We start from the raw sequence: 26,908 nt of genomic DNA, 5'->3' as shown, positions 1-26,908 counted from the left end.
CAGTCTTTTAGTTCTATCCCCAACATCTGTACCGACGAAGCTTCACTGTTTTGGTAAAGGATCACCAACTTATAGCGGAATTTAAACACAAACCATTTGCACATGAAGTTTAGTCTAATTCTGAGCTTCCTTATTCTGAGTCTGGACAGAACCACCCAGAACTCTCTTCTCACAGTACTGAATCTTATTCTGAGGTGGGACAGAACCAGGACTCTCCTGTCACACTGTGTCTCTCTCTTCTTCCTTCCCTTAACTTTTTTCACCTCTCTCAGCTCTATGCACATGACTTTAAATGTTGATTGTCTTCATTAGGCTGATGTTCAGATCAGAGCTGCTGCATTTCAGTCACTAGCTCCTTCTCAGTTTAAGTAGATGGAGCTTGGATCCTCTTAAGGAAATTCCACCTTCCTATCTGACAGTACTTGGGAAAAAAAAGTAACAGAAAAAAAGGGTCCAAAAGTTCACAACCAGAACAGCAAAAAGAAGCACAAATGTGCCTTAAAGAGTGGAACAATGGAGTCTGTAGCAGCGCTCAGCATCCCCGCCAGCAAGATAAGAGACTTCAGGAGGAGGCCGGAGCCCACATTTTGGGAGCTGGTTGTTAAAGTAGCCATGGGGGGCCTACTTTAACAACTGGCTTCCAAATTTCTTAAAAACTTAACAAACAGCTCTCCCAAGCCTCCAGCACACCACTGCTCAGGGGTCAGTGTAAAATATAAACAAAAACTACATTAAACAATATATTAAATAACTTATAAACAATGCATAAAAGTACAACAGTGTAACCTAGGGATCATACTTTGACTGAAAATATTTAAAACATTTTCTGAAGTTTTGACTTTGATTTGGGAATCCAATGGGAAGCTGATGGTAACAAATATATGCCCAAATGTGGTGTAACAATTCATTTGGCTAAAGTGATCGACATGTGTTAAAAAAAAAACACAAAATATGCCAAACACAAAAGCAAATAGTACACCCACAACATAGTGTAGTGAAAAAAATAAATCTTATAGCTTACGAATCAAGCAAACACTCAAAACTTGAGTTGTGGCCAATATAATCATCGCAGTGCATATACCGTACTTACAGAAAATAAAAATGAACATAAGGTTAAAACCAACAAATCTGTAATATTCCCACAGTTAAGCATAGAACAAATTATATAATAAAACAACTTATTTGTCATCTTGAGCTTAATGCCTGCCCACTGTTCAACTGCACTAATAGTTCATATGTTATCTAAGTAGATAAGAGAACAACCAAACAAACATATTGAAAGAAATGTATATAAGCATCCAGAAGGAAACCATCACAATATTCTTTAAAAGCTTGTCACGATGATCCACATAGTTGCAAAAAGTATGTAAACTGAAAGGTGCCAGAAAAGGAAATAAATTTGTCCTATGTTGCTGTCTTAAAACCAATAAAAAACGTGATATCATAGTGAACCTGCAGCAAGAATACAAAAACATAACGCTGGCCCTGCACTGTTCATGTTGAGTAAAAGGTACAACAACAAAAACACATTTTTAAAAATCATGATGGAAACCAGAAAAAGTGTTACCAAGACTACGCTAAGCTATTATTAAGTATAGGCAATGCCGCATTAAAGTATGTGTGTATCGATGCTCCATGAAAACAAACCAAAAGGGAGATAAATTGCCACTTCGTTATATTGAAGCAATACTTACATAAGACAGTGGCAGTGCTAACATTGCCACTGCTCATTTTAAAATATAAATGCATCAAAACCAAAACAGATAAACATTAGTGTTGCGTCATAGGCAGCAAACTCTGGAACGCCTTACCAAGATCTATTTGAATAGTTAATGACCACTTACCCTTCCGAAAGCTGCTAAAAACTTACCTCTTCAAGCAAGCCTATACAAATGACCTGACTTAAATTAGGAGTCCACCTGTGCTACCCGGATCAGACTATAAGACAGAACCTGGAATATGCTTCCCTACTTAATCCCTTTCTAAATTCATCCCTCTTCCAACCCTCACTATACATTCTTTTTTAATTAACAACACACTGTCCCAATGCACACCCTCCTCCCACTCCCCACCTCTACCACCCTCCTCCCTTACCCATCTTACTTACCCACATCTAATTGTCCACCTCTTTATACACTATATTACAGTTGTTATCCATTCTATGTTACTTTGTAAACCTGTTATACTATGTAAGCCGCATTGAACCTGCTAATAAGTGGGAAAGCGCGGGGTGTTACAAATAAATAAATAAATAATAATAAATTATATACATGACACAGCGCATGTATTGCACTGCTTGGTTGCCAGAAGTCTCAGAAAAAAATATATAAATGTCTGAATATGTAAAAAGGAAAAGGTTTGTAAAACAATACTCAACTGTCACTAGGAACCACAACATTGCATTAATCCATTAAAAGATATGTATCGAAAGCAGCGCCAACATTGCTCCTTGGAGTGAAAATTTGAGAAAGTTTGCTTTATGATACTGTAGGTACTGCTATATCAGATAATCACTCACAACAATTATTCTGAACTCACTAAGGATATGAGAGTACCTAATGTGACCCTTAGGCTCTTGTCAGGCTATTTCACTAATGAAAAGAATAATGTTAAAATTAATATATATATATATATATATATATATATATATATATATATATATATATATATATATATATATATATATAATTATTATTATTATATGTAAGTGTACACACCAATGAGTCACAGGCCAAACCAAACTAACCACACCCTGAAGCATAAGAGGAAAATTGCTACTTCTCACCCTTGCGGTCTGTAGGTCCCAGACTTTTCAGGTGATGTGAAGAATTGGTTCCTGTTCTAGGCTCCAGCAGAATACCTGTGAGTCCCTGTAGATCAGGAATAGTCCAAGGTCCCTGCTCTGTGCAGCTGGTTATGCAGTCTTTGGTGAAGCCACAAAGCTGCAGCTGAATTTGACCTGGTGCAGTGCTCTGCACAGATACATTTTACAGTTGTATAGGCAAATTAGGCTCTATCTCCTCTTGAGAGAGATCTGTACACATGCAATCTTCTTCTCTTCTCTTTCTCTCTCATGCCTAGCATTGGCATTCCCCTGGGTCAGGTGACACACATGGACCAATCACCAACCGTGTTCCTCTGTCCAGCAGATTGTTCACAGTAATGACAATGAGGGGCTTTGTGAGCTCCCAGCAAGAATCTCTTAGCAGACACAAGCCTGAGGGTAACAAACTCCACTCCATGGTTCACAACTGTACTGTAAACTCTGTCTCTGTGAAAACCGCTCCTCCGCATCTTCTCAGGAGATAAACTGAAGGCTAGGTTGAAATAAACAACATGTCCTGGGATGAAGTCACCAGCACAGCTATGCCAAGAAGTAGTTTTCCTTGAAGAAAGCTGGTTTCTGTTGTATTTAAGCCTCAAGCTGCAGAATCCATATTTGTTCAGGAAAAGATGATTCAGGCTTAATCAGCAAAGTGAGATAGCAGGAAAAGAACCCTGCAAGAAACAAATAGAGGGAAAATGATGAATAAGTAAGCATATGAAACATAAACTATTGTCTAACCTGAAGACAGAATAGATACCTAATATAGAGTGTAGGGTGCCAAGAAAACGCGCCAGAAAAGCTCAAATTCACTCATGCGCATTACGCATTACGCCTCTTTTAAACAGTCACCATGAGCATAGGTTGTAGAATGACATGCAGGTTGCTCATTGGAGGCAAAATGAACATGTAATTAATATGCATCATGTTATGTGTGAGTTAAAAAGCTTCCTAAAATGTTTTGTGCTACAAAGCGGATGACATGCTGCTGAACCATTAAAAAAAATGAAACCATGTAAAAATCATGTGGTAAGCGACAGATGTTTAAAATATGAAAACAGTGAATGGAAGCTTAAGGCAGCTGCAAGCGCTGATAAGGAGAATAACAACTGGCTCGCAAAATTGCGCCAAATTTATCAACCAGCTCCGGAAAGCCAGTGCGAGCCAGCTCCAGCGTACCACTGGCTGCACCCCAGCCTTGAACAGGCTCCCCTGCTCTGGATCCTGCTTCCAGGCTGGATTCCCCTTATCCACCTGCAGCTGTATCTCCTTCACAGTTGCCACTTAGAGGGGCATCAACTACTCCTTTACTTAACCTGCATTTATTTCTTTTACTCCAGGATCCCCTAGTGCTCCCAAGGATCCTGATGGGGGTACAGGCAAACAAAGGCCTTGTGTACCTCACCTCAATCCCCTTTATTATTATCCAACTCCACCCCTGCTATCATTCACCACAGGGAACCACTTTATCTCTGTAACATCTCTGCCAACTCCTCCTCTGGGCAGACCTCCAACTCTCTCTCTCTCTCTCTCTCTCTCCCTCCCTCTCTCTCTCTCACTCCCTCTCTCTCTCTCTCTAAAGCCCACTGGCAGGGACCTCCCTCCTCCCCAGGGCCTCTGGAAAAATCTATCACTACTGTTCTAGTAATACCCATATCATAGGGTATTACACTGACAAAGCAGAACAACTTACTATGCTGTTAAATATGTATATTTTTGATCCTGTTTCATGGTAATCCTATAATTAGGATTCAATTTGCTGTTCATACTTGTACAATTTTCTATTGTTATACTTTAACAAAATTGTAAGTTTGATGTTAAACTGTACCTTCTGTACATCACCTTGGGTGAATCTCTTCTTAAAGGCGGTTAATCCAAATAAATAAAGCAGTGTACAATCTAAACATAGAATAGGTAAGGAACTTCAATTTAAAAAAGGACAGAAAAGCAACAACAGAGAAGTTAGGAACTAATTAGAGAATAGGGTAGAATAGTTGAGGGAAACAAGGAGGTGAAAGGGAGAGGGATGGATAGGAATTGAGAGTATGGACAATATAGGAGTACATTGGTCTCTCATTAGACAGTGCGCCTAGAGGACATCTGTAAGGTACATATTCTATAAAGGAAATTAGGTGCCTACTTTCCTTTATACAATACTAGCATTGTAAAATACATGCCTATAATATAAGCAAAAGTGCTTACATAAGCCATATTGTTGGTGTAAATGCTCAGGCCTAAATTACTAATGCATGCGTGAAAAAAAGGTTTGGAGAATTTCCTAAAAGAAAAGTCCATAAGCTGTTATTAGGAATGATGGGGGGGGGGGGGAAATCCAGTGCTTTTTTTCTAGGATAAACAGAATGAAATCTGTTTTACTGTTCTGGTATCTTGCCAGGTACTTGTGATCTGGATTGGCCACTGTTGGAAACAGGATACTGGGCTTGATGGACCTTTGGTCTGTCCCAGTTTGGCAATGCTTCTATTCTTATGTTCTTATAGTTTCTATAGTTTAATTATTCACCCTGTCCATGCTCCACCCAGACTCTGCCCATGTGCAAACCTACCATTGCATTTAGGTGCCTTTCCATAGAATAGTGTGTAGCTAGAATATTGGCATTTGCATGTGTAGACATATGCATATATGTTCCAGAATTCTAGTCATTTATGCGCATACTTGGTGTCTAAATGTTGGCGCCCACTGTGTAGAATTACGTCCTCAAAGTGGAATTTTCTGATCCATTTTGTAGTTTTTTTTTAAATAAATAAGGTCCATCAGGCAAATTTTGAAGTTTTGAAAAAATTCCAGGCTGATTGAAATTGTTCACCAAAGCTATTTTATGAATGTTTGCATGTCTTTTACAAAGCTGTGGTAAGAACTAATAGATACTTACCGTAGCTTAAAATGATGTACTGTGGGATGTGCTGAGGTGTCTCACGGTAATGTTTGCATGTGCGTGTGCAAAGCTTGCACTAAAATATTTTTTCACAGAGGGGGCATGTCTGGGGGCAGAGAATGGGTGAGTCTATGCAAATCAATTAGCGCGTCAGAATTGCTGCATGTTAACCTATTATCACAGGTTTAGGACATGAGTCCCCACTGCCTACAAAGTAGGTGGTGGTAGGGTCTCACGCGCTAATAGCAGGAAAATTAGTGCATGGCCATTAATGGAAAAATCTCAAATTCAGCCGTTTTACCCCTGCGGCAAAAATGGCCTTAGTGCATGGGAAAGACTAACATAAGTGCATGCAAAGGCCACTTTTTATCACAGTTTGGTAAAAGAGCCCCTAAATCTGGAATCATTGTAGGCTGTGATACCTTTTACTGTGTCTACAAAAAAGCAGTGTTGTAAATCTTGATGTTTGGGTTCAAGTAGTTCCCTTCTTAAGATGTCAAGGGACTTTCTGAAGAAGGGAGCGGTGTGTGCCTTGAAAGGTTATGCACTGCATTTTGATTTTCCACTATTAGGGATCAGCCTGGCAGAGTCTATAGTTTTCTGCAGGACAAATATGGAACCTAAAGTGATGTCCTAAAATCCAAACCCCCTTTGCCTGTATTTATATATTATTTCATTGCTGGGTTATTTTTATGTGATCAAACTATAAGGATGCTAATGCTTCAGTATTACTTGCTCAGTTCCTCAGTTTATTTCCTTTTTTTTTTCTTTTCTTTTCTCAACCAGAACCCCTACTATGGCTGGTGGCTTATTTTCTATTGAGAGAAACTACTTTGAAGAGATAGGAACTTACGATTCAGGAATGGACATCTGGGGTGGAGAAAATCTTGAAATGTCTTTTAGGGTAATTTCTGTTTTTATTTATGTATTTAACTTTATACCGCTTCATAAAGAGATCATTTACAGCGGTTTATAGTTTTTCTTATCTTTCTGGCACACCATGAGATTCATTTTCCAAACAGAAAAAAAATAGGTGGCAGGATGTCCAAGTTGCAATTTTTGGCACCCCGATTTTAGATGTTTTGCTCCATACTTTGTCCAAATTTCAAGAGGGTGTGTTATGGGTGGAATATGGGTGGCCCTGCAATAATGGAACAAAATGAAATTAAGACTTTTTGGCTAGACCCGTTTCAATCATGACTAAGGGCTTCTTTTACAAAGCCGCGCTACCGATTCTCGGTGCGGCAAATGAGAGAAAGCCCATTCAATTCCTATGGGCTTCCTCTCATTTGTCACACAGGAATCGCTAGTGTGGCTTTGTAAAGAAACCCCAAGTGACCAAAAGGTGCCTAAATTACCACTGTAAAGATTAAGGCATAATCCCCTTACTTTCCCAGTGGTAACTGACCCCCTCCCACTCCCCAAAGATGTAAAAGAAACAGTACATATCAGCTTCTATTACAGCTTCAGATGTTATGAACAGGCCTATTAGAGCAGCAAGCAAGTCCCTGGACTAGCCTAGTGGTTGATGCAGTGGATGTGGAGAAGAGGACCCAGGCCCATATCCCACTCTAACAGGTACACTTGTGGTAGAAAGTGTGAGCTATCCAAAACCCACTAAAATCCTACTGTACCTACATACAGGTGGCACCTGCAAGCATAAGGGCTGTTGTAGTGGTGTACAATTGGGTACAGTAGCTTTTGGTGGGTTTTGGAGTGCTCACCATATAATATAAGGAGGTAACGGTGAGATATGTACCTGGGACATTTTATTTGAAGTTAATTGCAGTGCCTCTGCTGGGATGTTTGTGTGACCAGTCTACTAAGAATGGCTTGTTTTTGTGTATTTTTCCCTTGGACTTTTTTTTTAATGGATCTAAAAGATTGATGCATTGAACACAAAATTTTCTAGTAAATGGGTATTTTCAAAACAAAAAGTTGGATGTTTTTCTGATTTGAAAATAGTCATGTTCGTGACTGGATTTTTGGATGTATTTCACAAAATGTCCAAAATCAGATTTAGATGTCATATTGAAAATACCCTTCCACATTTTCCATTGACTATTACTCTTTTAATTTTTACTTCATTTAATAGAAGAGCCAACTGTGCTACTGCAAGAATAATTTATTCTCCTGTATCCCATGCCTTCCTGGATTCCCCACTGAATGCCTGTCTCCTTTCCTGTCCTCCCATATTCCAGTTCCACTGATGTTCCCTTGTCTTTACTGGCTACCTGATCTGATGCATCCAGCCAGATTTTGAGACTTACGGTCCCTTTTACTAAGTTGCAGTAAGTGTTAGCACGTGTGTACTACAACTTAAAATGGCTTACCATGGGGCGTGCTCAGCTGTCCTGTGGTAAATTCCAAATTTTTGTTAGGAGGCGTATCTGGGGTGGAGAGTGGGCGTTCCTGAGCTAATCAATTACTGTGGCTTCATTACCATATTATAACTAATTAGCGTAGGATTACCACATGAGCCCTTACTGCCTATAAAATAGGTGGTGTTACGTGCTCACACATTAGTTTCTTTTAATGGTCGTGCTCTAAGACAGCATGAGCACATGACTATTAATACAAAAATTGGAAAATCGGCTATTTTACTGCTGTGGGAAAAACCCACTGTCCTGAAATGCCTAGCCACCTGCCCAGGGTTACCCCGTGGCCACTTAGAGGGTCTATCCTCAGCACAGTTCAGGTCGGCCTGCACCTGCTGCTTGTGCTCTACACTAGCACCCTCCTCCCACCGACTGGGTCACAACCACCTATGGGTGAGTCTCCTGCTCTCAAATTATCCCCTGTTACTGTTAGGTTAGGTTACTGGGGCTACACTCCCAATGGTCCCACACTTCCCAGAAAGCACTCACAGACCCAACACACAAACCATCAGGATTCTTTATCAGTCCAGACAGCAGAGTCAACAAACTAGACAGGTTTATTGTCACAATTTGAACAGTGAACAGAAAATGTGTAATCAGCAAACAGAGGGGCCCTTTTACTAAGATGTGTAGGCACCTACGTGCGCCCAACGTGTGCCAACTCAGAACTACCAACCGGCTACTGCGTAGCCTGGGCGGTAATTTCATTTTTTACATGCGTCCACTATGCGCACCGGAATATATATTTTATTTTCCGGCACATGGTGCTAACCGGGCGGTAATTGGCATTCTATGTGCACTGACAATTACTGCCCAGTTAACGCCTGAGACCTTACCGCTAAGTGAATGGATGGTGGTAAGGTCTCAGGTGCAAGATGGATGTGCCCCAATTTTCATTTTGCCGCACGTCCATTTTTGCCCCCCCCCCCCCAAAAGGCCTTTTTTGCAGGTGCGCTGAAAAATGGACCTGCGTGCATCCAATACACTCATCAACACCAGCACAGGCCACTTCCCGGCGCACCTTAGTAAAAGGACCCCAATAACAGATAACTGAAATATGGATCAATTATAAAGCTATCTAAACATTTGTTTACTTTCTAAAGAGTACCTGAGGAGGTCAGGAAATATACTGCTCACAGATTATCAAATATAACTGATCACAGGGCCTCAGCAAAGAGATCTCTCTCTCTCTCTCTCTCTCTCTTCTCCCTGGCTAAGACTGGAGCAAAAGCCAGTACATTCCAAATGAAATTGAGCTCCTGGGCCAATCAGAGCCCAGAACAACAAGTTAAAAAAAAATAATTGTCCACATCACTGCAGGTCTTCTCTGTAACAGCTTTAAGCATACACATGCACCACCTGCTGGCTGAGCTAGAGAAATACACTTCAAGAATTAAGGCAGTTTTACAGGTTTAAAAATCTCACTGTTCTGTCACACCCACACAAGGGCGTGCTAAAGCCACTTTTTACCACAGCTTAGTAAAAGGCCCCCTTAGTTTCCTTGTATCAGGGAATGCACTAATCTCTTAGATAAACTACAAATCCTATGTATCCAGTGTGACAAATCCACATCTGGCTGTTCATTGACATGAAAGTGAAGTAATAGTATTTGTGGATTAAAATCAGAACTCTATTAGTCTATTCAGTCATCCTGGGATAAGTGAGCAGCTCTGAGGGTGAAAGAGGGGTTGTACATGGTACGTGCACACATTACATATGGTACACAGTTCATAGTTGAGAATTACTGTCTTTGGGAGATATTTGTATTGGAGAAGACAGGTGATGGATCATGAGGATGGGGAACTCTGGGGAATGTGTTAAATTGGGGAGAAATTAATATTTATAATATTGTGAGCTATTTTTGTAATGTACAGATTTAGAGGGAAATAATGAAAGGCTTTTTCACAGGCAAAACAGCATTTAACCTTCGGAAGTTTGGGTTTCAATGCTAAAAGTGTATGTAGAGTTCAACAACACACATTCATGTACCTGCCTACTGAAGAAGTTGTTCTTAGTCAGAATTGAGAAGGGACAAAGGGGCAGATAGTGGGATTTTCTAATTCAAAACGTTTGAAGCCCTAGACCTGCTGCAACCATGTTTGAAGTTGTTTATGATTGAGCGCCCAAGCTACAGGCCTCCATGAATCTTCATTTGGGACCTGCACAGATTTTCCCTGATTATCAGAAATAGTCCTTAGAGGCAGGTCAAAGACCGTCTCTCCCTTGGAAGCTCAGTTGGTGAAAGTCTGTATAGGTTGTCCAAAGTTAGGTGCTGGGATGATCAAAGCTAATCTATAAAGGCTGCTCCGTGTGGAACAGCCTTTACAGAATGCTAGCTTAGTTCGCATTTCACGCCTAATTTTGGCCATGAGCATTTATGCCTGCCAAAGGCCAGTATAAATGCTAACACCAAACTAATGGCAGTTAGGTGCATACTTGACATGCCCTTGGCCCACCCATGCCCCTCCCATGGCCACTCCCCCTTTGGAGTTACATGATATCAAAATTAGGGATACATGTTATAGAATAGGGTACAGGGCAGATCTGCTCATAATTCCTGAATGCCAATTAAGTGCATGTCAATGCCAATTATTGAATTTTGTTACCAATTAAGCCAATGACTATGGAAGATCCACATGCAAAACTGAGCGCCTAACTTTGGGTGACTTATATACAGTGCTTTTTTTGTGCCAGAGCACGCGTACTGGCACTTTTTTTTCCCAGGACTGGCTCACCTGCCCATCCTCAGCTCCCTGACAGCCCTGCTTTTTGTTCCTGCCACTCCGCGTTTAAATCTTTTATTTTTTTACCAGAAGTCGCTGCGCCGGCAGCAAAGGCAGTGAAAGCAGCAGGCTCGCCTCTAGCCTTTGTTCCCGTTCCTCTCAGTGTCCCACCTTCCTCTGATGTAGTTTCCTGTTTCCGCGAGGGAGGGACACTGAAAAGGAAGGGAAGGCTGGAGGAGGCGAGCCTGCTGCTTTCATTGCCTCTGCCGCTGCAATTTCAGGTACAAAAAATAAAAGATTTAAGCGTGGGGCAGCAGGAACAGAAAGCAGGGCTGTTGGGGAGCTGAGGGCGGGCAGGTGGGGCTGGGATTGGCACTGGAACTCGACTGGGGCTGAAAGGGGGGGGGGGCAGGTGGAGGCTGGGATGAGTCACTGGACATGGATAGGAGGGGAGGATAGGGGGCAAAGAAGAATCGCTGGACATGGAGGGTAGGGCAGAGAAGAATCGCTGGACATGGATGGGAGGAGAGGGCAGGGGAGAGAGGAGAAATCGGACATGGATGGTTAGGGGAGGGCAGAGGAGACTCAGTGGACATGGAGGGGAGGGCATGGGAGAGAGGAGAATCACTGGACATGGTTGGGAGGGGAGGGCAGAGGAGAATCGCTTGGCATGGGAGGGCAGGGGAGAGAGGAGAGTTGCTGGACATGGCTGGATGGATGGAGGGGAGGGCAAGAGAAATGCTGGACATGGATGGAGGAGAGGGAAGACAGGAAGGAGATGCACATTGATGGAGGGGAGGGGAGAGAGGAGAAATGTTGGACATGGATGGAGTGGAGGGCAGGGAAGAGAGGAGAAATGTTGGAGGAAAGGAAAGACAGGAAGGAGTTGCACACGGATGGAGGGGAAGGGAGAGAGGAGAAATGCTGGACATGGATGGAGGGGAGGTAAGACAGAGGAAGTAGATGCACATGGATTTAGTGGAGAGAGGAGAAATTCTGGACATGGAGGGGAGAGAGTTGCAATGCTGGACATGGATGGAGGGGTGGAAAGAGAGAGGAAGTGAGATGAACATAGATGGAGGGGAGGAGAGAGGAGAAATGCTGGACATGGATGGAGGGAGAAGAGGAAAAATGCTGGACATGGATGGAGGAGAGGGAAGAGAGAGGAAGGAGATGCATTCTGATGAGATGAGGGAAAGGGAAAAGAGGAGAAAAACTGCACATGGATGGAGAAAATATCAGTCAAGTCCACGGAGGACCCAGCTTTTACCTATGGATGTAGGGCAAGAAATGAAGAAGCAAGGAGGAAAGTAAAGACATAAATGAAAAGGAAGCCCTGGAAACTGAGTTAAGGGAACAGATAGAGAGCAGCAGAATCCAGAGACTGGGACCAACATGATCAGTAAAACAGTCACCAGACAACAAAGGTAGAAAAAATAATTTTATTTTCATCTTAGTGTTTGGAATATGTCCAATTTGAGAATTTACATCTGCTGGCTTATTTTGTACTGGGTATACTGGAGCTGTAACAGCTTACAGAAATTATTGATAATGAAAAAAAATCACGTTAATTTTTCTCTCCTATACTGGTATAGTATTTTCAATGATACTGTTTATATGCACCATGGATGATATAAGGGGTGTGGCTACCACATGGGCAGAGCCATAGATGGTGACCCCCGCCCATAATAAGTACCGGTACTTTTTTTCCTACAGAAAAAACACTGCTTATAAAGAATTCCTCCTTCCCTCCCCCCCCCCCCCCCCCCCCCAGTATGGCTAAATAGTTAATCTCATTTCTGGATATTGCTGTTTGGATTTCTTTCTCTCCGTCTTTGCAGCATCACAAGCCCCTTCAGCACAACGAGAGGCATGGTCCAGGATTCCATCATATTTTTTGACTTGTAGTATTAAGCTGGATCTTGCTTGAAATGAATTATCTCCAGTTTAGAAAAACTGACAAAAGTTTCTCAAATGAGATAGCATTTTATTCTCTTGTACTTTGGCTGAGAACAGACATTATCCTGGGCTTTACGGGCTGTTCTTTATAATAGCTGTAGGATATCTATTGATATGAATTCTCATTTTCTAGCTAATAGAGTTAGAAAAAGTAGATAATGCCTCTGATGTACTTGGAACATGTTAACCTGAATAAAGGCTCCATCAGATATTGTATGACTTTATACAGCATCAGTTAAGCAAATCAAGCATTTAACTGTTTAAGAACTGGAATGACTGTCATGTGAAATATAGAACAATGCATTCCAAATTTGTTCTGGGGTCCCTATAACCACCCTGACTTTCTGGAAGGATAGAATTGAGCTTCACCAAGGAAAAATACTGCCAATCAAATCTTATGGAATTATTTGGTTAAGGGCCCAGAGTAGTTGGATAAGGGATAGGCAGTAGATTTTCCCTTTCTGGATTTCCGTAAATCTTTTGACATGGTTCCACACAAAGACTGGTAAGCAAGTTAGTTGTTCTGGCAGTTGAACCCCCCCCCCCCCCCCCCCCCCCCACTATAAACTGGGTGAGAAATTAATTGAACAACAGAACTTGAAGAGTGGTAATCAATGGGATCCACTCTGTTCAAGGGAACATGACCAGTGGAATGCCACAAGGATTGGTGCTGGGCCTAATCTTCTTCATTTTTATCACAAGTGACACTGGAGAAAAGATAGAAGGGAGGGTGTGCCTGTTTTGCAGATGCTACGAGAATTGCCAACAGAACAGTCATGTGAAGGGGTAAATACAATGAAAGATAAGTTTAAAAAGTGGGAAATATGGTCAAAGACATGGCAGCTGTACAAGTACTTATGCAAAACCATTTATTTAGGGTGTAGAAATCCAGAGGCCAATTGATGTGAAAAAATGGCAGTTAGCATAAGGAGCGAGATTGGGGCGGAGGGGCGGGGGGTCATTATCTCTGATGCCCACAAAGTAGCCAGTCCAAAACAGTTGAGAAGGCTAATAGAATCTCAGATGCGTTAGGAAAGGTAGAAAGAGAGAAGTATTATTACCTCTCTGCAGATCTCTAGTGAGACCCCACCTCAAGCATTGTGTTCAGTTCTGGACACCAAATCTGCAGAAGGGCGTTGATATTCTAGAGGTGATTCAATCTGTGATAGCTGTTAAGGATAACAAGTATGGTGAGGGTACTTAGAACAGCAAAAATGATTACTATTCAAACAGAATACATATAATTGCATTGATTTGTCATTAAGATTCTGTGCTTGACTAAGGCCCCACATATTTGAAGGGAACACGTGTAGCCACACGTGTCTGGTTGTACATTGCAGTCTCAAGATCGCCTACTCACAATGCCATTAACAGGAGAATCCAGATTCGAGGCCGCTCATTGGTGCACATTTTCCTACATTGTATTCTATTTATAGAATGTGTTTCTGCATTGTTGATTACCTGGACTTTTAGAGATAACTAAAGGCGTGGCTATGATGTATAGCTGGAGGCATCAATGACCATTATTTTTCCTTCATCTGTATTTGGTGCTATTTAAATAAATGGGTATCCTCATTTTTTAAAGGTTTCTCACCTGTTACTGTCTAAGGTTGCCTTTGTTCTAAAGTAACCTGTCAGAGGCATGAGTACCTTTGTTTAGTTTGGGTTTTCCACCATCACCTTATTGTTTGCGCCTTGACTTAAAGCAACCTTGAGGCAGGTAGATTTGTGAATCCTTGTATTTTATTGCTTCTGTCAAGCATTTGCCATTGGAAATCAGATATTTTATTGTGTGTTATCTCAAAAAATGTTTTTGGTGTGGAATTATCAGGTCATCCTACCTAAGCCAATTTCAGTAGAGCTTTGCTAGGTGTGGCCTTGAAGATACACGTGTACTAATTTTGTAGGCATATTCTATCAGCTTACAGCAGAGGCTCCCAAACCTGCAGTGGGGGCAGTGTATGCAAATCTTTCTCATGAATATTCATTGTGGATATCCCAGAAACTTGACTGGCTGGGGAGGCCCCAGGACAGTTTTGGAAACCACTGGCCTGTAGTATTAGACTTGACAGATGCTTGTATACTGCTGGGGAACAGGTTGGGCAAGGATTCTGAAGACGTGGATCTATATGTTTGTTGTGGGCCTGAGGTTTAGCAGGGTAGGAATGAATCCTACATGAATAAGTGCCATGTATTGGAGCCACTGAAAATCATTTCTGACCACGCTGGCACTATCTGGATAGTCCAGAGGTGATCTGAGAAGGGAGCCAAGGCAAAGCTGGAACTTATCCGGGTGTGGCTGATATACAATGCTGGTATCCAGTGAAGTATCGAGGTAAGAAAGGTCAGCAAAATAGTTGTCCTAACTTATTCCGATACTTATTGGGGAACCAATGCTGAATGTCAGTTATACCCGGATAAGTTCCAGTGGTCAGCTTATACCTGGGATATCTGTGTTCAGCCTGGTGCTGAATATCATTCTCCTCCTCCTCTTCCTCATTATCATCTTTATTGGATATATCCCAAAGTCAACAATATATCTAAGTTGTTTACAGGATTATAAAAATAAGGGAATGAAAAGAAAAACATAAACTGGGATACCCAAAAGGCAAATGTTACAAAGTTATTCAATATGCTGCAAAGTAGCATAGTATTAATTAATTTTATCTAGTTATTGGGATTTATTAATCACCTTTATGAAGAAATTCACCCAAGGCGGTGTACAGCAGGTACAGTTTAACATAAAACTTAAGATTTTGTTAACAGCATAACAATAATAAAATGACCAAATATAAACATAAATGCAATAAATGAGGTAAACCTGAGAACAGTAAATTGAACTTTAATGTTAGGCTTACCATGAAACAGTATCAAAAATATAGTAATGAAATTCAAATATTAGAAATATAATATGATGTCAGCATAATGCTAATGGAAAGGAGGGGAGAAACACCATGAAGAAAAGAGGTGGAATCACAATATCTAGGTATAACTTCTAATGCCGCAGTTGGTATTGTAAAGGAACACCAGCTACTTACCTTACAAAATACTGTCAGTTTCACATGTAACCTATCACATTTAGGAGTGTGCATTTATACCTGTTATTGCAGTTGCATAAGTGCACGTGCATAAATTTCAGTGTATTGATGCTGATATACATGCTTAACGATCATATAGAATAATCTCACAGCAATTCATAAGGTTGTAGCGCCCAGTTATAGAATTGTCCCCTATGTGCAAAAAGAGCACACTCTTTTGCAATAGTGTACACATTTGTGCACTTGTCAGTTAAGAGTGCACAATTTTTGCACGTACTCCCGGATTCCGTAAAGGCTGCCCAAATTTGTGTGCAGATCTCAGATCCACGTGCAAACTAATTAGTTATTGAGCTGTTAACAATCAATTATTGACGTTAATTGGCACTAATTAGGATTTGTTTGTGGATCTGCCCATGTGCTATTCTATAACACTGCGAACCTAAATTATCTTGTGCACAACTCAAAAGGGGTGTGGCTGAGAAGGGCATGGGCGAGCCAGGGGCGTTCCCAAAATTTAGGCACAGTTGTTATAGAATTCTGGGATTACGTGTCCAACTTGCACTCCAGGATTTACACCAGGTTTCAGCAGATGTAAGTCCTTGTGCCCAAAGTTAGACGCTAGGAAGAATCCGCACTAAGTTTAAAGTACAGTTTACAGTATTAATTTACTATGGGTTTCATTTTCAAACCACTTAGACTTACAAAATTAAATAGAGGGGCATAATCGAAAGGGACGCCCAAGTTTTCCTGGGGATGTCCTCGCAGGACGGCTCCAGCAAGGGGCGGGGAAACCTGTATTATCGAAACAAGATGGGCATCCATCTTTTGTTTCGATAATACGGTCGGGAACACCCAAATCAGCAAATTTAGTTTGACCTTAGAGATGGTCGTCCCCAGGACTTGGTCGTTTCTGATTTTCGGCGATAATGGAAAGCGAGGACTCCCATTTCAGAAATGACCAAATCCAAGCCAGCATTCGTAGTGCACTGGTCCCTCTGATATGCCAGGACACCAACCGGACACCCTAGGGGGCACTGCAGTGGACTTCACAAATTGCTCCCAGGTACATAGCTCCCTTACCTTCAGATAGATGCACTAACTGAACAGAAAAAGCCCTTCCCTTACCGATCCCATAGCGATTCGGAAAGGAACGGGCATGCATGAAGGAAATCGCATGCAAATGAGCTGCTCGCTGTTAGCTCATTTGCACACGATTTCCTTCCTAAGGAGGGGAAGCCAGTGCAGAGCAGCCAAGCGTTATGCGTGGCTGCTCTGCGCATGCCATAGACGGCTTCATACATGCAGACAAGCTGCGTGTATAATAGCCGTCTACAACCTTAAATAAATTGCCGTCTGCAACCTTAGAAAAACAAAAGTCCAGGTGAAAACATCCAAGTGCTTGTCAGGGATGTCTTTTTTTAGAGTATGGGTGAAAGACATCCTTTGCTATGCCTCCGTCCCTGCGATGGGCAGTTGAGGACATCCAAAATGTGGATGTTTCTGTGAGAAGGATGTCCATGCCTTTGCTATGCCTCTGACACCCCCTTTATTTATTTATTTATTTGGATTTTGGATCACAAGTAGCAGCAGTGGAATTTGAACTGGCCACCTCTGGATTGCAAGACCAGTGCTCTAACCACTAGGCCACTCCTCCACTCCAATCCACTCCCTTGAAATTTGGCTGTCCCTTTGAGGGGGGGGGGGGGGAAGCAGTTCAGGACATCCAAAATGTTTGAAAGGAGGACATCCACGCCTTCGCTATGCCTCTGCTGACACACACACACCTCCCCTCTCAGGGACTTGCATACTGCTGCGATGGACCTGAGTATGACATTTCAGGCTGGCAAAAAAAGTTTTTAAAGTTGTTTATTTGAGGTTGGGAGGGGGTTAGTGACCACTGGGGGAGTCGGGGAGGTCATCCCCGAGTCCCTCCGGTAGTCATCTGGTCAGTTCGGACACCATTCTGAGGCTTCTTTTTTCCATTATCGCTCGAGGATGCCCATCTGTTAGGCACATCTCAGTCCCGCCTTTGCTATGCCTCCGACATGCCCCCATGAACTTTGGTCATCCCCGCAATGGGAAGCAGTTGGGGACGCCCAAAATCGGCTTTCGATTATGCCGGTTTGGGCGACCCTGAGAGAAGGATGCCCATCTCCCAATTTGTGTCGAAAGATAGGCGCCCTTCTCTTTCGAAAATAAGCCTGATAGTAACCTATGGAAGTTTGTAAGTCTAAGTTCTTTGAAAATACATCTCTTTTCCACCTAACTTTGGGCATCATTTACTAAATCTGGCCCATAGTGCACACTTTTTAATGAGTGCACCCTCTTTACACATCGTGCACATTATTTAAGAAGAGTGCACTCGTAATGACATTTGTTCTAGAACAAAAAATAAAAACTCGGAAAAAAAATCTGACATGAAAATTTTCTGGCACTCTCATCCTTACTTTAGAATTCTGCTTATGGAGAATATGTTATGCTGCATAAACACATTAAGGGGGGGAGTTATCAAGATGGGCTACCATGAAGTCAGGTTATTTTACACACGTTGTGCTATTTTAGCATAGGTTCCCATTTATGCAATGAAAACCTATGCTAAAATAGTACAACGTGTGGTAAAATAACCAGACTTAACGATAGCCCATGTTGATAACTTTTCCCCTCCCCCCAAGCTAATGATGCTCAATTCTCTTTTCATCTTGCTTTATACTGCCTCCTTTAAAGGGGTATACAGCGCGATACATTGGATCAAGTCTAATTGTGGGATGAAATAGCCAGACTAATTGTCCTGATCCCTATGCTATTGTGGCACAGTCTAGGCTTATTGATGGACCTTCAGTGTCAGCTATAGCAATGGAAATCAGCATGTGCTTTGTGAGCCAGCACACACTCACAGACTCTGGGTACAATGTTGGAAGCTTTGTGCATGCAACTCTGTGTGTGGATTTATTTTTATTTTATTTTCATATTTATATTTTAGTTTAAACCAAGGTGGATTACAGTAAAACACTCAAATTACATAAAACAAACATAAGCAAAAATCCAATCTGTGTATAACAGAAAAGATAATTCAGACCAGCATTATACTACAAAATCTTGCACAAAAAAAGTGAGCAGCAAAGGTTTAATCGCAGTCTGTTAATGTCTCATATGCTGCTACTTTTTTTTTAATTGCATTTGTCAATTGTCCAGCACTTCACTCTGTTCCAGCAAACACTCCCCTTGGTTCCTCATTCTCCCCACCCTTTTTTTTACCCATCCACTTCAGTGAAGCACAAAAAAGTTATGAGTCCTTTATGCTCATAATAAAAAGAAGAAACAGGCATGAAATCCTCACTAATGCTGACTTCAGAAGAACGAGCTAACTTTTTACTCCTCATCAGATCTTTTGTTAAAGCCCTAGCACTCAGCCTTCTAGTCTTCTGCGCACTTCTCTGCATCTGTGTTGAATAGCTAATACCATCATTGTCATGGGATTTAAATAAGCTGTGCACAGATACCTACTTGAGTCTTTGCAGTCAATTAGCTCATGCATAAAACTAATTTCAGCATAGAGCACCCAAGGTAGTGCATAAAATTGTGTAGAAAAAAGCTAAGCTGTGTGCAAAACACATGTTATTACATCAGCCCCTCTATGGCTCCAGGCCGTTTTCCTGTCTGAGCTTCCTGTTACTATGGAGACCTGTGGGAAGGGAGGGGGCATGTAAATATGCAATAAGTCAACACTGATGCCCTCTGCTATAGCTCACAATGTTGCTGCTACTGGACTGAGAATGTGCAAAGTACGTAAGGAAAGAGGAGGGCTAGAATGGACTTGGGAAGGGGTCATGGGTGAAGGGAGAGGCATAGAAACAATTCATGAGGGCAAGGGTAGAAAAGAAGGAGAGGAGTTGGGAAAGGACCTTGTGGGAGTAGGAGAAAAGAGGAGCCAGAAGGGGGGCATGGGAAGGAGGAAGAGGACCTAGGAAGCAGCTGGGGATAAAAGGAAAGGAGGAAGGCAAAAACATTAAAAAAAAAAGTGGCAATTAGGGGATAAGAAGGAAGGAAGAGACCCAAGACAGAGCTGTGGAAATGTTGTAGGGAGTGAGAGAACTTGGGAAGAGGTCATGGAATAGGAAGGGTAAATTTCTAGTAGCCCATTCCAGACATCAGCAGTGACCTGCTGTTGTTTTAGCCAGTCTGGTAATGGCTGCCTCTTTTTTTACTACTACTACTACTTATCATTTCTATAGCGCTACAAGGCATACGCAGCACTGTACACCATACACAAAAAGACAGTCCCTGCTCAAAGAGCTTACAATCTAGATAAGCCAGGTAAACAGACAACAATTAAGGGTAAGGGAATAAAGAGGTGAGGATAAAAGGACAGGGCAAGTGAGTTAGGAGTCAAAAGCAGTGGTGAAGAGGTGGGCTTTGAGTTTGGACTTGAAAACGGCCAAAGACGGGCCAAATGTACAGGCTCTGGAAGTCTATTCCAGGCTTGAGGTGCAGCAAGATAAAAGGAACTGCGTCTTGAATTAGCAGTAGAGGAGAAGGGGACAGATAAGAGAGATTTATCTACAGAATGGCGTACTCGAGTGGGGGCATAGGGAGAGACAAGAGTGGAAAGTTACTGGGGAGCAGCAGAGTGAATGCACTTATAGGTCAGTAGGAGAAGTTTGAATTGTGTACGGAAACAGATAGGGAGCTAGTGAAGTGACTTAAGGAGAGGGCTAATGTGAGCATAGCGACTTTGGCGGAAAATGAGTCGCACAGCAGAGTTTTGGACGATTGAAGAGGAGAGAGATGGCTAGGGAGGCCGGTGAGAAGCAGGTTACAATAAGACAAGAGGTGATAGGAGTGTGGATACGGGTTCTGGTAGAGTGCTCAGAGATGAAGAGATGGATTTTGCTGATGTTATAGAGAGAGAAATTACAGGTTTTGGCAATCTGCTGAATGTGAGCAGAGAAGGAGAGAGAGGAGTCAAAGATGACCCCAAGGTTACGAGCCAATGAGACAGGGAGAATGAGAGTGCCATCCACAGAAACAGAGAAAGGAGGGAGAAGAGAGGTAGGTTTAGGGGGAAGATGAGATGGTTTTGGCCATGTTAAGTTTCAGATGACGTTGAGACATCCAGGCAGCGATATCAGATAGGCAGGCTGAAACATTTTTTAGGCACAGTCTTTTCCAGAATAAATGTAGCCAGATTGAAGGGTGAAATTTAATATAGCAAGGTTATCCAGCTAACCATCAGTGGATCGAAACCTTTGAACACTGATCTCTTAATAAATCAGGCCTTTAGAAGTTTACAACCATAGAAGCATTTATTCAGGGTTTAAGCAAAAGCAAACTATTTGAGCCATTTGCAGTCTAAAATTTGGAAATCACAAGAAATTAAGATTTTTCATCTTTTGTGTTTTTTTTGCTACAGATATTTCTAGATTCTATTTATCATGTATAAACATATTTTGGGTATAAATTTTTTAAATTAATTTCAGATTTGGCAATGTGGAGGATCCTTGGAAATTGTAACATGTGCCCATGTTGGTCATGTGTTTCGTAAAGCGACCCCTTACACTTTCCCTGGTGGAACTGGACATGTGATCAATAAGAATAACAGAAGACTGGCAGAAGTCTGGATGGATGAGTTTAAAGATTTCTTCTATATCATATCCCCAGGTAAGATATGCTGAAACAAAATAATTGCTATGCAAACATCCCAAAGTTATGCTCAGAATTGAAGTTCTGAATAATACAAGTTGTTCCATAGATATAGGATGCATTGCCATTAAAAAATATGCAGCCCAATATTCTAAAGGACTGATGTGGTCAGGAGCAGGTGTTAATTACATTAGTCCTTTTTTATAAACAGTACCAGCATTTAAAGGGGAAGTTATCAAGAGTGGGCTATCGTTAAGATGTGTTATTTTAGATTTAGTCCCAGTTATTAGTAGCCTATTTAATGGTAGCCCGCCTTGATCACTTCACCTCTGGAAGCATGGGAGATATCAGTGTGGGCTACCAATGTTTTGCTGTTATCCCTTGTAATAAGTAACTAAGTCTCATTAATAAAATGGGATGTGTGCTAAAAATAGTATGAATTGGTAGTAAAATAGCATATTTTAGGAGCAGCCCACATTGATGTTTCCCCCTTAAATGGGTACATTTTATCTGTTTAGGCAGAGGTAGGATTAAGGCATATTCCTGGGTGGGATGAAAAGTTATCCATCTAAGTACTGATATTCAGGCTCTGGTTGGATATATCTTACACCAACATTAGGCCAGCTAAATAGCATAGATATCTATTTAAGGTTTTACACTGGTTTCAATGGGTCTACCTCGGAGAGAAAGAATTGATGAAATCTGCATAACTTTAAATGGATGTGTATATGTCTGTGTGTGGCACACCTAGCCAGTCGATTTTTCAGGATTACCACAATGAATATCCACAGTAGAGATTCACATAATCCTGAAACCCCAACTAGCTAAGAGAGGATTGAGATGCACCAGGCTAAAGTATGACCACACCCAAGTAAAATTTGTGCAGGGAACAGTTTGCCAAACTAAATTTACCTGCTCAACAATTTACGGTGGGGGGAGGGAGGGATGGAATATTTTCAACTCAAAGTTAGCTGGATAAACTTGTAGGGCTTGCTTTTGTAATGCCCCCATGCAGGATTCCCTGAATCCATGACCCGACCCAGCTGGAGTTCCCCTAGGGCAGGGTCCATCAGCCCTTTATGCTTCTGGTGCCTCCACCTGTGGAAGAAAAGGATTAGTGGATGGGTTTACCCTTTTCCGTCTCCCTCCCCCCACCCAGGAAACCACAAAATGACTTCTATAAGCAAGGCTGTAAACAAAAAAGTTTGAACTGTTTATTGAACTATGTACAGGTATTTCTATACAGTTATATCAGTATTAAACGATAAGTACTGACTAGGACTTTGTGTCGAATGAAATACTGAAACGCATAGAGTTCAGTGAGCAATACTACAGTCTATAACCAATACTCTTTTAATCAGTTAGTCTTTTTGCCAAGCTCCTGAGTCCCCCCCCCCTTTTTCTCATTTCCTGACTCTCATCCCTTCTATTTCCCCCCCAAGTCCTCAAATCTCACCCTCCTGCTGAACCTTTCTGGGGTGGAGGCTGCTGGACTTCCAACGTGAGTCTGGTTAGGCCTACTGAGCTCTGAACTCCGATTGCACTCTCAGGAGCCGCCTCCTCTGCATAATGCCCTGATTGAACATCACTCCTTCTCTGCAGGCCCCTGGCATCAACTGCATCCCAGGGTTCCAACTTCTGCCAGGCTCCTGGTGCCAACCGCACCCTAAAAGCTTCTGCAGGGCTCCTGATACCGATCGCATCCCGAGAGCCTTCTTTCCACCAAGCTCCTGGTGCTGATGGCACCCCAAAAGCCTCCGCTCTGCTGGGCTCCTGATGCCAATTGTATAATGGGAGCCTCCGCTCCGTTGTTGGGCCTTGTGTTCAGCTAGGTTCCAAAGGTCATAACCTTCCCCCCACCCACCGAGCTGCTCCTAAGGGCGGACCGCTCTGAGCACACTCCAAGACTCGCTAGTCTTCTTGGCCTCAGGCATCGATAGAACTTGCTCCCAAGGGCTGCTGGTTTTCCATCTTCAGAAGGGAGCCTATAGGGTTCCTTTCACTGCTTGGTTCAGAACTCCCAGCTGTTAAGAGTCTGTGACCTCAGTTCCAGGGTTTCCCCAACAGAGGGCAACCTCTTTCTTCCAGTTTTCAGTAGGAACCCATAGGGACCTTTCCCTGTTTGGTCCAGACTCCCAACTTTTAGAAGAGCCTGAGGCTGCACCTCAGCCAAAAGGCCAAGCACAATCTCCCTGATTCACCCCACTAGACTCCTGGTGAAGAGATTCTCTGACTACTTAATCTGCTTCTATTCTTCCCCTGTATGTGCGTGTCATTTCTGTCACTCCACGTTAATGGATAATAATCCCCTAAATAAGTAAGTGTGCCACTTTCAGTCTACCTGTCTTTCTTTCAATGAATAATTAACTTAAGGTGCTGCCCACCTCCACCTTCTTAGCTCAGTGATGCAACATTTATCAAATTGATCAATTTCTCCTGCAGTGATGCTGCCAAGGCAAAATGACAGAATACCTTTCTTATTTTCTCAATACCATACAGACAGAGAGAGAAAATCTGATTTTAAAACTCACTTTGCCCAAAGATCTCCTCTCTCCCTAACAGTAGCGTACCAAGGGTGGAGTGATGGAGGTGGTCTCTCCCGGGTGCAGACAGCAAAGGGTTGTACAGAGAAGGTGGTGGCGTGATGTGCTTCGGGGGGGGGGGGGGGGGGGCCGCATCTTGGGGGGGGGGGTGACATGCTGGGAGAGTGCAGCGGCGACCCGCCCCGGGTGGCAAACAAGCTAGATACACCACTGCTCCCCAATTTCTCATTAAACCCTCTCTTTGGGGAGGGGGAGTGTTTCACTTTCACATAATCCTGAAACCCCAACTAGCTAGGAGAGGATTGAGAAGCACCGAGCTAAAGTATAGCCACAACCAGGTACATTTTATACAAGAAACAGTTTGCCATTCCAAATTAACCTGCTCAGCAATGGTGGTGGTGGGTGGGGGAGAGGGATGAAATATTTTCAATCCAAAGTTACCTGAATAAAACTGATGGTCTTGCTTTGTTTAAAATTATGGTATTATCAAAATGCCTGCAACCAACTCTGGAATGCTCAGTAATTGCTTTTGACTTCTGTTGTCCATTTTGTGCATAATTCTTAGTTAAATTGAATAATCCATAAATACCATGTGGAGTAATCTCTTCAAATCAAGCCTATAGAAAACTGTTTTCCATACAAATAGGAGTGTGTATAGATGAGAGTGACTGCAAGATCTGTGATGTGCTTTAATTTGTTCTTTATGCTGACTGAGATGCAATAATATTCATCCAGAGCAATACATAGCTGTGGTGACTGAAATCTATAATATATTATCATGGTGTCTACAGAGAAATAGCAAGACTGTGGGTAGGGGTGAGGGGAAGCGTTATCAATGTACGGTAAAAGGCAAGTTTTAACTGCACCTTGATTTACAGTACCACTGGAGTCACCAACCTACAGTTTCTCTATACTGCAGGTTACTGACTCCTGTGTCAATGGACTAACGCTGCATGCGAGCCATCTCTAAGTTTCTTGCCTTTGGGGGAGGACTAGAGATGGGGGGGTGTCTTTTATTTGGTGGGGGGCGCTGGAAATCAGGGTTTAGTCTTTGGGGGTTCATGTGTGCTCAGTTTCATTAAAACGAGCGTGCACGGCACTGAAAAACAGGACAGGGCGTCAGCAATGTAAGACCAGCATGGGACAAACACCTTATCTGGCAGGGGTTGGGGACCCCCACCAGCCAAACTAGGGGCAATGAAGCCAGTTTGAGGGGGCCCAGGCCCCCGTGGCTCCCCGTAGCTACGCCACTGCTACAAATGTTGCCAAAAATTTGCATGTGAAAATGTAGGCATGCCCCTGATTTGCACATTCAGTTTAATAGAATAATAAGACAATTAGTGCCAATAATTGGCTTTGTAACAAGCAATTATTGGCACTAATTAGATTTAATTGAGACTTAAACGTGTAAATTTAGGTGCAGTCCAAAAAAGGGGTGCTGAGCAGATCTGGGGGTGTGGTTTTGAGTTAAGCATGTAATTATAGAATAACTCTACATGTAAATTTACATGCAGGGATTTGCACCATGATTTTGTCAGTGCAAATGGCGGTACCTAAATTTACGCGTGACCTCTCTGCTTAAGCATTATTCTGTAAACTGCGCCAAACTTTAGGTGCAGCTTATAGACTACCGCTGAAGTGGTTATAGAATTCACCCCTCATATGTGTTGGTAAGAAAAAGAATGGTGGGGAAATCAATATGAAAGCTTTCATGTTGTGCAAAAATATGCAAATGTGGTGAACTTTCAGTTTATGTATTTCTAAATTAAAGCTGATTCTAATTAGAAAAACAATGTTCATGTAGCTAATATAACCTGTATTTGGCTGCAAGTAAGTACCAGTAAACACAATTTGATTGGAGCTTTCTAATCCTCATTGTTCACAGCTAATTATTTCAGATTTTAGCAGTGCAGATATAATAAATAGGGAATGTTTTTGTAAAGATTTTCTCATTTAAAGGTTCAATTACATTGCATTTATATATAAGAGGATTTAGCTGAGCTAATAAGTGACATTCTGTATATTCAGCATTCTGACATCATTTCCTTTTTCCGCGAAGGCGGGACTAAGGGCACGAACATCATCCGAAGCAAGCAGGGGAAGCCTGGAGATGGGCAGCACGCAGCAGGGCTTTAAATAGCGCGCGCTTCGACGGAGGTAATTAAAAAGGCGGATGGGAGCAGGATGGGAGGATGGGGGCGAAGGACATCGTTGGACATGTTTCGGAGCGGCAGGGGAGGTAAGCATGGCCTGTGATGGCGCCCATCTGCCATGCTTACCTCCCCTAATGGAGCCGGCTCGCCCCCAACAACAACCGGCTCGCAAGAGCTGTCAAAATTTAACAAGCGGCTCTTGCGAGCCGGACAGAGCCGGCTCCAGCACACCACTGAATGTGTCCAAGGAAGACTATTTAAGAAAATTGGACTCTGGGTAAGTGGGCAAGGGGTAGAATAGAAAACATAGGTGTAATTTGGCTGCTTACTTTTGGGGGAGAGGGACAAAGAGTAAAGAAGTTATGTTGATAATAAAGGAGGGGACCAATCAGTATTAGCACCCACAATCAATAGGAGATGAGATGGGTATGCTGTACCCCCTCCCCCCCCCAACACCTCCACCACCAAGCCTCCTCAAAATGTGCCTATGGTGGGAGGAATTTCAAATGGTGATGTAGTTTAATATTAGGTGTAAAGCTCCTGGATTTCTGAAGCCTTGCTCATGTAGTTCAAAAACTAATTCAGAGGTCTTGCACTGAGACACTAAACTAAACTAAGACAGATTAAATAAACCAGACTATTGCCATTCCAATCACACAAGCCAAAGTAGTATAACTTGCAATAAAAAGGTAACAAGGCAGATTTTTGTAGCAAAGTTTTACAAGAGCAAAATAAAAGAGGCAATTTCAAAGAGGA

General features: G+C 42.3%; 1 protein-coding gene across 1 annotated transcript in view; it reads left to right on the top strand.

Moving 5' to 3' along the window:
• GALNT13 (polypeptide N-acetylgalactosaminyltransferase 13) overlaps positions 1-26,908 on the top strand; it is a 408,240-nt gene that overhangs the window by 260,292 nt on the left and 121,040 nt on the right. Inside the window, exons 6-7 of the mRNA XM_030210028.1 lie at positions 6,505-6,622; positions 21,294-21,474. Coding sequence (XP_030065888.1) covers positions 6,505-6,622; positions 21,294-21,474 — 299 coding nt within the window. The remainder of the gene's footprint in view (positions 1-6,504; positions 6,623-21,293; positions 21,475-26,908) is intronic.

This window comes from Microcaecilia unicolor, chromosome 7 (genome assembly GCF_901765095.1).
Source record: "Microcaecilia unicolor chromosome 7, aMicUni1.1, whole genome shotgun sequence".
Taxonomy (NCBI): domain Eukaryota; kingdom Metazoa; phylum Chordata; class Amphibia; order Gymnophiona; family Siphonopidae; genus Microcaecilia; species Microcaecilia unicolor.
This window is presented reverse-complemented; position numbering and strand designations above follow the sequence as displayed.